Source organism: Panthera pardus, unplaced genomic scaffold (assembly GCF_024362965.1).
Source record: "Panthera pardus isolate Hobbes unplaced genomic scaffold, ASM2436296v1 HiC_scaffold_17, whole genome shotgun sequence".
Classification (NCBI taxonomy): domain Eukaryota; kingdom Metazoa; phylum Chordata; class Mammalia; order Carnivora; family Felidae; genus Panthera; species Panthera pardus.
This window is the reverse complement of record NW_026526732.1, coordinates 31,389,161-31,403,114: the sequence shown is the minus strand read 5'-3', so window position 1 is coordinate 31,403,114 and position 13,954 is coordinate 31,389,161. Positions and strand designations below refer to the sequence as shown.

General features: G+C 36.9%; 1 protein-coding gene across 16 annotated transcripts in view; it reads left to right on the top strand.

Moving 5' to 3' along the window:
- The window catches only part of EYA4 (EYA transcriptional coactivator and phosphatase 4), a 276,080-nt gene that overhangs the window by 223,668 nt on the left and 38,458 nt on the right, over positions 1-13,954 (top strand). For 11 of the 16 annotated variants that reach the window (XM_053904480.1, XM_053904478.1, XM_053904477.1 and 8 more), the window contains 2 exons: positions 2,630-2,709; positions 6,616-6,799. In XM_053904480.1, coding sequence (XP_053760455.1) covers positions 2,630-2,709; positions 6,616-6,799 — 264 coding nt within the window. The remainder of the gene's footprint in view (positions 1-2,629; positions 2,710-6,615; positions 6,800-13,954) is intronic. The other 5 variants (XM_019420547.2, XM_019420544.2, XM_019420545.2 and 2 more) reach the window with 1 other exon arrangement.

Genomic DNA, 13,954 nt, shown 5'->3' with positions numbered 1-13,954 from the left:
GAGGGTCAGAGAGAGAGAGGGAGACATAGAATCTGAAACAGGCTCCAGGCTCTGAGCAGTCAGCACAGAGCCTGACGCGGGGCTTGAACTCACAAACTGCGAGCTCATGACCTGAACCGAAGTCGGACGCTTAACCGACTGAGCCACCCAGGCACCCCCATGAAAATGGTTTTAATTGGCACTGCTGTTCACATCAGGAAAGACTAATACGAAGGAAAAAAACGCAATGACAGTAATTGAATATACATCAAGCAACGTGCCCCGTGCCAAATTTAAATACTTAATTTAAGTTGCATAAAACTAGGCCCAAGCAAAGTAGCCTCCAAGTCATGCCAGTCACACATTTGGCATCTACTTAAGTGACATTCACAGATTCATGACAGTACTCTTTACGTACATAATGCTGTTCCATTATCTTTAAAATTGGGTTAGCGCTTTTCTAAGTCCTATGTACCATTGAATGATTGCGGATTTTATTCCTTCCTACGTACCTTTTGATTAACACTATATTTCTTAATAGGAATATTTATATAATTTGCACCTCCCCCCGAAAACAATCCTGCATATACAAGTATTTAATTTTGCCTCTATGTTTGATCAGTACATAGTAGTTGCAGAAAGAATTTTAGTGGCATAGGAAGACATTAAAAGCTTGTTTCCATCATTTTGTCCATAGTGTTAGTGATACATTTGGGGCTACAAGAACATATTTTAATCAACTACTATTGAAATTTCAGTTCATCGACTACAATGAAATTAATTACTTAGACCTTTCTAGCTAAAGTGGCAGATCTCTTTTTACCTAGAATGTAGGTAGAAATATAGTTACACACAGTCGAAAGCCACAGTGAGCCACTCAGCTTCAGTTAGCAATATTAAAGTGACCATGAATACATTCTCGTTTACCCCCTAAAATGCTTTCATATTAGGTATTCTGGGCCAGGTCAGTTTGTGGTAATTACATAATATTATAATTACGATGATAAAACAAATAATCAGGGGCGCCTTGAAGGCTCAGTCATTTAAGGGTTCAACTCGATTTTGGGTCAGGTCATGATCTTTTTTTTTTTTAATTATTTTTTTTAATGTTTATTTTTGAGACAGAGAGAGACAGAGCATGAACGGGGGAGGGGCAGAGAGAGAGGGAGACACAGAATCGGAAGCAGGCTCCAGGCTCTGAGCCATCAGCCCAGAGCCCGACGCAGGGCTCGAACTCACGGACCGCGAGATCGTGACCTGAGCTGAAGTCAGACGCTTAACCGACTGAGCCACCCAGGCGCCCCTCAGGTCATGATCTTAACGGTTCGTGACATTGAGCCCCGCATTGGGCTCTGTCAGCGCAGAGCCTGCTTGGGATTTATTCTCCCTCTCTCTCTCTCTCCCTCCCTCCCTCTCAAAATAAATAAATAGATATTAAAAAATAATTAAGAAAACAATCAGCTGTGTCAGTAGTCTTTAATTTTACTTCTTCACAGGTATGTTCCATAGAACATGTATTTTTTTTAATGTTTATTTCTGAGAGACAGACATGCAAGAGCAGGTCAGGGCAGAGAAAGAGGGAGGCAGAGGATCCGAAGGGGGTTTTGCTCTGATAGCACAGAGCCCTACGTGGGGCTCAAGCTCAAAAACCATGAGATCATGACCCAAGCTGAAGTCAGAGGCTTAACCGACTGAGCCACCCGGGCACCCTTCCATAGGACATATTTTTTAAAAAATAATCTTTAAATTGATATTACACTTGCTTTTCCCTAATTAAAAAAAAAAAATAATTAAGCTTCTGACCTTGTAGTAAACTTTTAATTTTTTTAAAAAAAAATTTAATGTTTATTTATTTTTGAGACAGAGAGAGACAGAACATGAGCAGGGGAGGAACAGAGAGAGAGAGAGAGAGGGAGACACAGAATCCCAAGCAGGCTCCAGGCTCTGAGCTGTCAGTACAGAGCCCGATATGGGGCTTGAACGCTTGAACTCATGAACCATGAGATCATGACCTGAGCCGAAGTCAGATGCTCAGCCGACTGAGCCACCCAGACACCCCTTGTAGTAAAATTTTAGGAGGCTTCCGAACCTTAGGTGATTGCAGCATGAGCAGTTCTCCCTTGAGTCTAAGCCCTAGTTCACATCTTTCTTGGTTCTAAGGAAAGGACATAGGAAGAAAGAAAACACAGGTTGCTTTAAGCATTAATTCTCAGTGGGTTCTGTGTTTATTTCCTAAGCTAACCCTATCCAGATGTTTAACTCAAATGGTTTTTTGTGCGTATGCAGTTGGTACGACCATTTGAAAGTTCCAGTAGTTTCCTAGAACTACTCTGCGTAATATTTTATTCTTTGAGAACCTCTGCTCTTCTAGATATTTAACCTTTAAATGTCTTTAGCTGCTGTCCTTAAGACTCTTCCCACATGCTCCTGTTCAGTCCAGCAGACATCTGTACCAAAGACTTTAACTGTTGTCACAAGAGGGATAGAACTAAGCACATTTTTCCTTATAAATCTTTCAACTTCAAATTGCACGTTTCGTTGCCTTAACAAAACTTAAAATATATTTCTCTCATTGGATTCTGCAAAGTGAAAGGTTTTTATTATTTTGCAAAGAAATACTTTTTAAATGCAGTTTGTTCTTTCTTTCTAGGTTCTAGTTTTGCCCCATCATCGACTATTTATGCAAATAATTCAGTTTCCAACTCAACGAACTTTAGTGGTTCACAACAGGTATTGTAGCTTTTCTGTATTTCGACTTTTTATATCTTTCAGATTTCCAAAGAATAGTTGTAGGTTGTCATATAAGTGCGTGTTCTCCTAGAAAAAGGTTTCTGTGTTTAAAGATGGCATTTCAAGTAGTAAAAATTAGATATCTAGAATTCTTGGGATCTGTATTAATCTGGGTATTTTAGGTTTTCTGGTTGCTAAAAGTTTGCCCTTTAAACCTTTAAACAGTGATTTTTTTAACCATTTGGCATAGAATTGCAAAATTTATTGCATATTTTCCTATTATCTTAAGCTGTACCAAACATAATTTTATTTTCTCAAGTTATTGTGAATATTAATGAAGAGGTTGAATTACAACCAGTAATTAAGTTGTGGCATTTTTAATCCAAAATCTTTGTTATTAAACAAAATGCCTCTTGGATTTTTTTTCTTTTAGTTCTGATTCATTTTAATAAATGTTTGATTCCTGCTTTCCTGACAGCTGTCATTTTTTTGCTTTTGTCACTGTGCTTGCCTCTAGTAGTCCTTAGTCCCCCTCCTAATTATGTTTTTTTTTTTAGTATTTTGTGAGTTTTGAAATCTAGTTTGGTAGAATTATGTGTGGAAGAAGAATGAATGTTTCTGAGGAGTGACTGTAATGACACTTGAGAATCCTGTGTCTTTATTCCTTTGTTCTCAGTCATGCTCAGAGTAGTTGAGATACAAGGGTAGTTGATTTCCTTGGTAGGCAATACACTATTTTACTTTAACGTAATTGTTGGGCTTTTTATGTATTCTAAAATCTAATTTATTGCACAGGTGGGCTCTTTGGATTTACTGAAGGAATCATATTAATTGCCTTCTTTTAATTTTTATTAATGTAACAAAAGGCATAACAGAAATCATGATTATTAAACAGTGTGGAAAAATAGAATTAAACTGTTTGATAGAATTAAACTGTTTAATTTGGCATTAGTCAGAAAAATGGCTTCTTAAAACATGAAACATCAAAGCTAGTATGGCTATTTTATGTTTAAAAATATTCAGAATCCAGGTGGCTCATTTTACTTATTTATTGATATAGCAAACATTTATTGAGCACTTACTATACTTTAGACTTTTAAAAAAATTTTTTAACATTTATATACTTTAGACTTTTGGCTAGGCATTGAAGATTCAAAAGTAATGTCATTGTTCTCTGCTGTCTGGAGGGAAGCAATTCTAAAGAAACAGATATGAAAATAATATGAACAGAGAGGGTAGGATATAACGAATATACTAATAGAAATATATGCATGAAAGAAAGACTTCTCTGTTCTGCTTGGGAGGATTTAAAAAAGATCCATAAAGGAGAAGACAGATTCATGTTATAAAATAGATCCAGTACTATCTGAAAAAATTTAAATCCAGTGGCTCCAAAATAACATAACCTGTATTTTGGACCATGGTTTGAATACCAGTCTATTATTTTAGTTCATACTTACTGAGTAGTTATTAGGTATTAGGAACTGGTCTGTATGCTGGGGACATGTAAGAAGGGACAGGAGTGGATAGGACCTGATTCATGCCTCCTGGAGCTTCTTAATTACTGAGAGAAGCAAACAATCAACCAGTAAACACATAATATAGAACTGAAAAGCGTGAGGAGACAGAACAGGGTCCTATTAAAAAATATTAATAGGAATCTAATATTGAGTAGGGAGGATTTTGCGGAAGACGTATCTGTAGAAGCAACATTCAGGCCAGTGCTTCTAAGAATTTGGTGGAGGGCCAGGATGTTTGGGCATGGGAAGTGGTAGGTACCAAACTCCTGAGAGGTGAAATCCTTAGTGTGCTAGAGAATTCAAAGAAGGGTAGGGTTTAGTCTGTGCATGAGGGCAGATGGGGAAACTTACTTGTGAAGATAGGCAGGGCCCTCCCTGTATGTGTAGGGCTCTGTAGTTTACAGTAAGGGATTTCAATTTTATTCCAAGCCCAATGGGAAGCTATTAAAGGATTTTGAGCAGGAGAATAGCATCATAAAGTTTATGTTTTGAAAAGACTACTCTGGCTTCCAGCACTTTGGAGAAAGCCAAACCTAAAAATGAGACAAATTAGAAAAACAGTCCGTTGGTTCCAACAGGAAGTGACGGCAACTTGGACTAGGGTGACAGTAGAGGAAATGAAGAGATGGGAAGATCTTTGAAATACGTTTGAGTATAAAAAGACGTTTTAGGCACAAGAAGCTAGTAGTCTGGACCTTTCCTGTGATTTCATCTGCCCGTATGGGCATTTCGCAGCCTTAGAGAGAGCTTCAGCACGCAGATGTTGGCCTCAGCCTCTCTGGGTTCTATTTCCAGTTCTGAAACTTGCTAGCTGTCTGACTTTGAGCAGGTCACATAACCACTCTGTGCCTTTGTCCCCTTCAGTGTAAAATGGGGTAAAAATACCACATAGGTGGTTGTGAGGAATAAATGAGTAAATCGACTTAGAGTCTTAGAACAGTGCCTGACACAAAGTAAGTAGTAGCTACACGTTTTACTCTGAGAAATTATGTTGTCAAAGTATTGCTGAGAGGTTTTTTTCCCTTGGTTTACAGGTGGCAATGAGGGAACATCAGGTCCTGAAATGAGCAGTCAAATAGATTTTTAGTGTTTTGCCATTTAGAGTTGGACCAGACAACGTGGTTGATGGGGGGTTTGGGGCACCAACCCCTGACACAGTCAAAACTCCACATATAACTTTGGACTCCTCCAAAACTTAACTAAAATTTAGCCCACTGTTGACAAGAAGTCTTGCTGATAACATAAACAGTCGATTAACACATACTTTATATGTCATATGTATTATATATTGTATTCTTGCAGTAAATAAGCTAGGAAAAAAGATAATGTTATTTAGAAAATCAGAAGGAAGAAAAAATACATTTGTAGTACTGTATTTTATTTATCAAAAAAAAAAATCCGTGTGTAAGTGGACACATACAATTGAAACCCTTGTTGTTCTAGGGTCAACTATACTTAATCCTTTTTGATAATACATATATTTGCTTATACACATATTTACTTTATATAATGAATTTCTTCTTTGCGGGGGGGAAACCACATCAAATGTGGACTTTGTTCCCTTAGGAACGTGTACCACGAAATCTTAATCCTGACCAAGGATTTGTCATCACTGATAACAATTTGGGCTAAAACATGCCAGATACATTAAACACCAATAGTGCAACAAATTTCTATGTGTTACCTTAATATGTAAAAAGGATTTTGAAGGATTATTTAGATCACTTTAAGGTTCTTAGGATTTTTAAATAAAAAGCAGGTCAGAGGAGTTGACCCAATTCTTTTTTCCCTGTAACAAACAAAGCGAACTAAATATTTGAAAACCTCACTTCAGACTTTTAAGTCAAGACCTTAGATGCCATAGCCTTTAAAGGGCTGGGTAAAAAACTCTAGTGTCCATTTGCTTTTATTTACTCTTTATTCCGTGCATAATGATCAAGAGTAACCCAGAAGGGTAACAGAAATCACAGTAATGCAGACTGAGGTCCCTATGGAAGCTGAGAAGGGCAGTCATACTGTCTCCTTACTGACGATGTTAAAAGATGTGTAAGAACTACTGCTGTGAATATGAATTCATTCCATTTCCTTCTCTCCTCTTCCAGTACATAAGACCTTATGATGTACATCCTTGGATAAGTACTTACAGATAAGTGAAGCAATATGCAACCTTTAGGAAGATGGAGAATTATGTGCGGGACCTGGTTCGCAAAACCAGCAGGGTCATTCACAGCTATGTGCACTCGCTAGAATCCCCTCAAAACCATGGACTCTGCAACAAATGGAGCCAAACACTAATCTTTCAGTTGCCATGGTGATTGCTTTGCTTTCGAGCATGCCAGGAGTAACTTCTCTTTCAAGTGCACACATGTCTCAATTGTTATTTCAGGATTATCCATCCTACACAGCCTTTGGCCAAAACCAGTATGCACAGTATTACTCAGCATCAACGTATGGAGCATATATGACATCAAATAACACAGCTGACGGCACATCATCTTCGACCTCAACCTATCAGTTGCAGGAATCTCTTCCGGGACTGACTAGCCAACCAGGTACAGATCTTCATCCAGGTGAAACACTTTTATGTTTTGCTGTGTCTAATAATACGGAGAAAAAGAACATTTTTCAAAAGCAAGGCTGAAAGTTCTGATATAGTTACACTGATGTTTAATCTGTGCCAGTACAACTATATAAGATGAGGCTTTTCTTCTGGCATTTCAGAAAACCCTTCTTTTAGATGTGGATGGCTAAGAGATTTTAATTTCAAATGACTTTGTGTGTGTGTGTGTGTGTGTGTGTGTGTGTGTGTGTATGGATATGGATACAAAAAGGCCAGTGAACCTTTTGCCTGATATTCTTTCTTTTGTAAAGATCTTGACAACTTGGAAAAGCTGTAATATTATCTTCTTGGGGTATAACTGATAATATTTCCCTTAAGCTTGAGAGACTGTGTCACTCCTTCATCTCGGTGAGTCATCAGTAGCTCTAGCCAGTGAACATTTCCTACATTCCTAGGATTTGTAGGATATTAGTAGGTAGCTTAATATCTTTGTCTGATTAGTACTTACTTAAAATCCACTGTATTCTCCGTTGTCTGAAGCTGATCTGCAGTGCTACTGGACTTGAGTTTGCTGATGCAGCTGAAGTATTTAAGGTTAAAAGCAAATTTAATAAAGATTCATTGTAATCCTATCCAGAATTCCAGCATGACTTTTTGGAGAAATCTATCAAGATGATTCTAAAATTACAAGGAAAGGCAAAGGAACTAGAGTAGCTGAAATCATTTTGAAAAATAGGAACAAAGTTTGGGGATTGACATTCCCTGATTTCAAGACTCATTAGAAAGTACAGTTATCAGAAATGTGTGGTAGTGACAAAAGGATAGATACACAGAACAATGGAATAGAATAGAGATTGTAGAAATGGACCCATATACATACACTAGAAAATGGATTTTTGACAAAAGTGCAACAGGCATTTGGAAAATAAAGGATTTTGTTTATTTTTCAAAAAATGGTGCTGGAACAGTTGGACATCCATATGCAAAAATAGCAACAACAATAACAGCAAGGACAAAAAGCAAACCCCAAAACAGAATCATGACTCGTAACTCATGCCACATACATAGTATACATACAAAAACTAAAACTGTAGGGGCGCCTGGGTGGCACAGGGGTTTAAGCGTCTGACTCTTGATTTTGGCTCAGGTCACGATCTCATGGTTCATGAGATGGAGCCCTGCTGACGGTGTGGAGCCTGCTTGGGATTCTTTCTTTCCCTCTGTCTCTCTCCCCTGCTCACACACTGTCTTTCAAAATAAACAAACATTAAAAAAAAAAAAAAAACACCTAAAACTATAAACCTTCTATAAGATAACATGGAGGAAATTTTTGTGGCTTTGGGTTACATAAAGATTTTATAGGTACATTAAAAACACAAGCTCTAAAAGAAAAGAAACTAGCCTTCATAAAATCAAGAACTTCTGCTCTTTGAAAGACACTGTACAAGAATAAAAAGACAAGCCACAGATTTGGAGAAAGTACTTGGAAAACACATCTGCTAAAGGACTTATATCCAGAATATATAAAGAACTATCAAGATTCAATAAGGAAAATGAAGTTAAGAACTTTTATAAACACCATTAGTATGTCCAAGCTTTTTTTTTTTTTTTTTTTCTGACTTCAGTTATTTGCAGGATTCAGGCTCATCTCTGTTTATTTTTCATCCAGTGTTGGAAGGGAAAGAAAATAGGGAAACATGGGCACAACACTATAAATTCTTTCTAATTGGACCAGTGATTCCAAGAAGACTTAAGGCCATTTAATAATTATTTATTGAGTGCCTATTAGGTACCAATTACTGTTGATGTTTCAATTACTGTTAAAGGAATGAGCTCTCTGCATTCCTTTAACTTCCATTTGATAAACAAGACAAATATCAAGCAGATAATTAATATTGTATGAGTGTCAAAAAAGGGAATATTAACAAGAAAACTAATTTGAACAAGAAGTTCAAATAAAGCTGACACTTTAAGGAACAGCCAACATATGCTTATATCGTGAATTGATGAAATGGTGACATCCTTTCTTTTTTGTTCTCTGTTCAAAATAGTGTCTCTGATCTGTGGATCTGAGGGAATATGGTCTAGTATGTATACTAAACTTTGTCTTTGGTGCCTCTATATTTCAGTTTCTTTTTTCTTATCTTCGCTTTAGATCCTTTCTCCTGTGACCACACAGCCCCTTTGAATTTCTGGTCCTTGTCCCCTTAAGGCTCCCATTGAGGCTTTTCATCTAGCCTCAGCCTCTCTGAGTAGTTATATCCTGTGCAGGGCCAGGACTAAGGTAAAGCCAGGAAAACCGGAGGTACAAAATTGAAGGAAACATTCATTCTCAAAGCCCTTAAATTTTATGGCTCCGTGCCTGACTCACTTGAACGTCATTTCAGCCTAAATCCCATGATCTAAATCTGTCCTTATCCTCTTTGAGTCAGCACTTGCATTTCATCAAGAATATGACCTTAATTTAAAGAATGAGTGATTTCAGAATACTTGCTTCACAGACAGTGAAGATACTTTAGATAAGGAGGTATCTTATCACAGTGGGAAAGGTTTTTCTCAATAGTAAGTGTGTGGGGAGAACAGGGTAGGATGACTGTGTTCAAAAAGAAAATCACAGAAGTAATTGATGATCAAGATACTGGAGACTGAATGATAGACAGGACCGGGCAGACTGTGTTACTACAATAGAACCACCATGAGTGAAAACCATGGTGTTTTTAAATACATATACACTGGATAACACTTTGAGTAAAAGGTTGATTTAGCTCTAATTTCAGTATTATCACGAGAGTTTTCTCTGTAGGATAGACACAGATGGATACTTTCCATTAACTAAAAAGTAATAAATATTCAGAAGAGCTATTTTATTTATATTTAAATACCAAATGCAAGCATGTAGATGTTCTCAATGTGTGACTTTGGTATGACACATCTACATGTGACTTTCTCATATTCACTATCAGGGTGCAATTTCTTCAGGTTTCCATTGATTGCTAATGCCAACAAATATAGTTCGACATAATTTTCAGATCTTATCAGACTTGCTGTTATATTTAAAGAAGAAATAATTTTTACTTTAATTATATTCTTCTTTTAACCAAAATTAAAATAATATACATGTCTGGATTTTTAGGGGAGTCTGTGATCCCAGACCTTCAGACAAGGTAGTTTTAAGTTTGATTTTTGCCTTTTCAGATCTGGCATGCATCCAAAAAGCAAACAAGTTGATAACTGTGGGATTCATTATTGATGAAATTTGAGGTACTTAGTTCGAGGGTATGAAAAGTATTTCCCGTTAACCAGTGCTGCATTTTGGAGTTAAAACAGAGCCCTAACAATTACATCCACATTTTTTTCATAAATCATGTACTGTTGACTTCTCTAATTTTTAAAATAGAAACATGCTTGATGTTCTATAAAAGACGGCTGGTTGTTGTGGTTTAGGGATAAACTTAAATGGAATTAGGTTGGATCTAAATATCTAAAACTTGGAAGGTGCATTTATTCATTTCTGTACTGATTAAAGAATAATTATTCATCACACATAGCATTGGCCCAAGAAAAAGCCTACGGCAATTGGTAACGACTAATGTTATTTGGAAACTGCAAATAGCATTCAGTTATTGACTTTACCTTATTAGGCAGTTTGACAGTCTATTTAAAGAAACTACCATCTATAAAATTAAATATAATTAGTAATTTGTAATAGTATCATCCTTTACTCTGAGACCTTGGCAAACATTGCAATACATTAGCTAATTAAACTTTACAATTGCTTCAGAGAAGTAAAAGATATAGTAAGATCACTTCACTCTTTGAAAAGAAGCCAGTTTCTTAGGCAGAACTCAGTAGAATTTCCGTAGCTTCGTGGCATTTCACACAAGGACAGGAAGGAAAGTAAAGTGCTCATTTATTTAATGGAAGCTAACAAGAGGATTTAGATAGAAAGGACTGACCACATTTAACTTCTCTGACAATTCGCCTTTGCCCTACCTGCAGCACTAAAGTTCCCTAGTGCAATTACCTGAGTGAAATTTGGCAGAGACACTGGAATTAACAGCTTTCTCTTAGAAAAAAAAAAAAAAGTGTCAACAAATGTTTAATGACCAGTGGAGCTCAAGTTCCTGGTTTTACCCTTTATCAGAAGAAAGGATAGCACCTTCAAAAGATATAGAGGCTCGTACAGTTCTACCTGGGTGGTTATCTGTAGGAACCCAGATTCCACACACACACCCTGAAAGACCTCCAATTTTGCTATGAAGATCTTTCAAAGAATTCATTGGCCCTCACTCTCCCAGAAATTGTATAAAGTCTATCTATGCTTTTGATAGATAGATAAATTTGACCTCTTTGGAGGATCTGTTGCTGTTTGGTGGAGGAAGGGTAGCCTAGTGGTTAAAGCAAGAATTCTGAAATTATACCGGCATTCCACATACAAGCTATTTCATCTTGGTAAGTTAATTTAAAATCTCACAACCTTCCCGTTTTCCCATTGTTAAAGGAGAGTAATGAAGGACCAAATTCATTGGCTCAAAGTGAGATTTAAATCAGATATATATATTTCTGTGTGTGTGTGTGTGTGTGTACATACACACACACACATATACACATATTTATACACACACATGTATATACACACACATATGTATATATGTATACACACATATGTAAAGAATGTATATATATGTATATATACATATGGGGGTGTGTGTGTAAAGAATGTTGCACAATAAAGAGCTCTGACAAATCAATAAGAAAAAGATGACCCAAGTTTTTAAATGGACAAAAGATTTAAACAGTTTCCTCATAAAAAAGAAGTTCCCAAATGGGGAAAGAAAAGTGTTTTTGCATCATTATTCATCAAGAAGATGCTAATTGAAACTACAATGAGATACCAACATACCCTCACAATAACTAATATAAAAAAGGCTAGCAATACCAAGTATTGGCAAGGATGTGGAATAACTGGAAATCTCACTGCTAGTCAGAGAGAATTTGTATAACCACATTGGTAAAAAGGTGGTTGGTGTCTACTGAAGTTGAATACCTGACTTCCCCCTGACCCAGCAGTCCCACTTCTGAGTATATACCCTAGGGGAATGGGGGCTTATGTCCACAAGATGTGAACAAAAATGTTTCTAGCAGCTTTATTTGTAATTGCCTAAAACTTCAAATAGCCTAATGTTGATTAACAAATAACCAAAGCGCCGTATACATAGATAATGAAGTTCTAGCCACATGAAGGAAAAAGCAAACAACCATTCCAGGTTGCAAAATGGAAGAATCTGGCAGCATAATGAGCAGTGAGTAGAGCCAAACGCATATTTCAGTAAACTTTTTAAGGAAGAAGGCAGTCCGTGGCACATACCAAGTGTTTCATGAATGTGGAGCTACTCGTCATAGTTTTCTTAAAAGGATATGCCTTCACTCTCATCGAAACACTTCTGTCCATATTTTGTCCAAATTCTTAGAGCCCTTTTAAGGGCTCCTACTTTTATTGAAACCTGGACACTTCCTGTGACCAGTCTTTTCTTTTCTTCCTCCTCCTGCTCTTTAGCAGCTGGCTCCTCATTCATTTAATAGCTGACTGGTTCCTGCCAAACTCCTCCTTTATGGATCCAGTCAACAATCAGTCACCCATAACTGAGCACAATGGCTTTGGAATTTTGCAAGTTTTTTTTTTACCTTTCAGCTCTTGTATTTTTGTAAGAACAAAGCTGCTTCATGATAGTTAACAGCTGAAAATTGGTCTGTAATGAGTAGAAAGACAAGTTTTTATAGGATGCGATCCAAAAATTGTTATAAGCTTACTTAATAAATGAGGCTTAATTTGAATCAGTATTTTATCCAAACAAGAACATTTGACTTGCAGAGCATAGTAACCATAAGAAAATTCTGGCTAAAAAAAATAACTAAAAATAGAAAAAAAAAATTGTGCGATATATTTTTTTTAAGTTGGCATGTGTTTAAATACCTAAAGCCTCATTTAATACCTGTGCAAGTAAGCTCAAACACGATTTACTAGAGGTAGGGTGATATTCAACCAGAAACTAAAGAACTTTGTATTACACTGTCTATTCTCAACAGTCAATAGCAGAGACCCATGGTATGAAATATGCTAACAGTGTTTTAAGAGCAAATAATATTTGAAACACGGACATGTTTGGTTTTTGTTTTGTTTTTTTTTTGATGCTGTCCTGACATGCACAATGTTTTCCAAAGAAAATGTTATAACCATTAAAAATAATTAGAGGTTAGCTATGTAAAAAATCACTATTTATTTGGAACATTTCAGGAAAAATACTACCTAAATGTTCATCCAGTTTGTTCATATTTGGTTATTTCAATCAGAAAGTTGTTGGCTGTCTTCATAATTATTTTTCGTTAATTTTATGATGAAGCATAATTGTCATAACTTCTTTATATTTAAAAATGTTATCATTTAAATTTATTGTAGCTTGCCATCAGACCATCCTAGAAGTTTTTGCTTTATGCGTATGATTTAAATCAAATTAAATATATATCATTTTCACCACCATAATTTACAAAGTAGCTATGATTGCCCACGCTTTAATATACAAGGAAACTGGGACTCAGAGATTGAGCGAAGTGCTCCAAGTCATAGAGTAAGTCTGACTCTTGTGACTCGGGAGGTTTTATGGCACCTCACTGTTGCCTCAGTCTGTCTTAACCCCCTCCCGTAGATTTGCCACTGCTCAGTGCTCCTTCCTGATAAGACACCCTATCACCAACTTTAGACATGTCAGTCTTTGAGGTCCCTGTGGGACATGGAGAAGTCAGTTAGGTGCAGTCTGAAACCGCTGTAGGATGTGGCCTCACTGGAGCTATAGATTTGTGTGTGGGCCATCACAGAGAGGGTGATTAACCTATGAAAGGGTTAGGTCGCCCAGATGGTGTGGAATGAGGAGGAGAGTGACCGAAGTTTGGAACTCTTAAATACCAACATACAAGGAATGGAAGGAGGAAAAGGAGTCCATGCCTCCTAAACAGAGAAGGACTGCTGATAGAGCTTCCAGAACTGGGAAGCCGCAAGGTATCAGCTGCCAAATAATGGCACTATGAAGGTGGTGTTTAAGAGGATCAAACACAGCACAGGAATCTAAGAAGATAAGGGCCGAGTCTGTCTATTGCATTTGTTACTTGG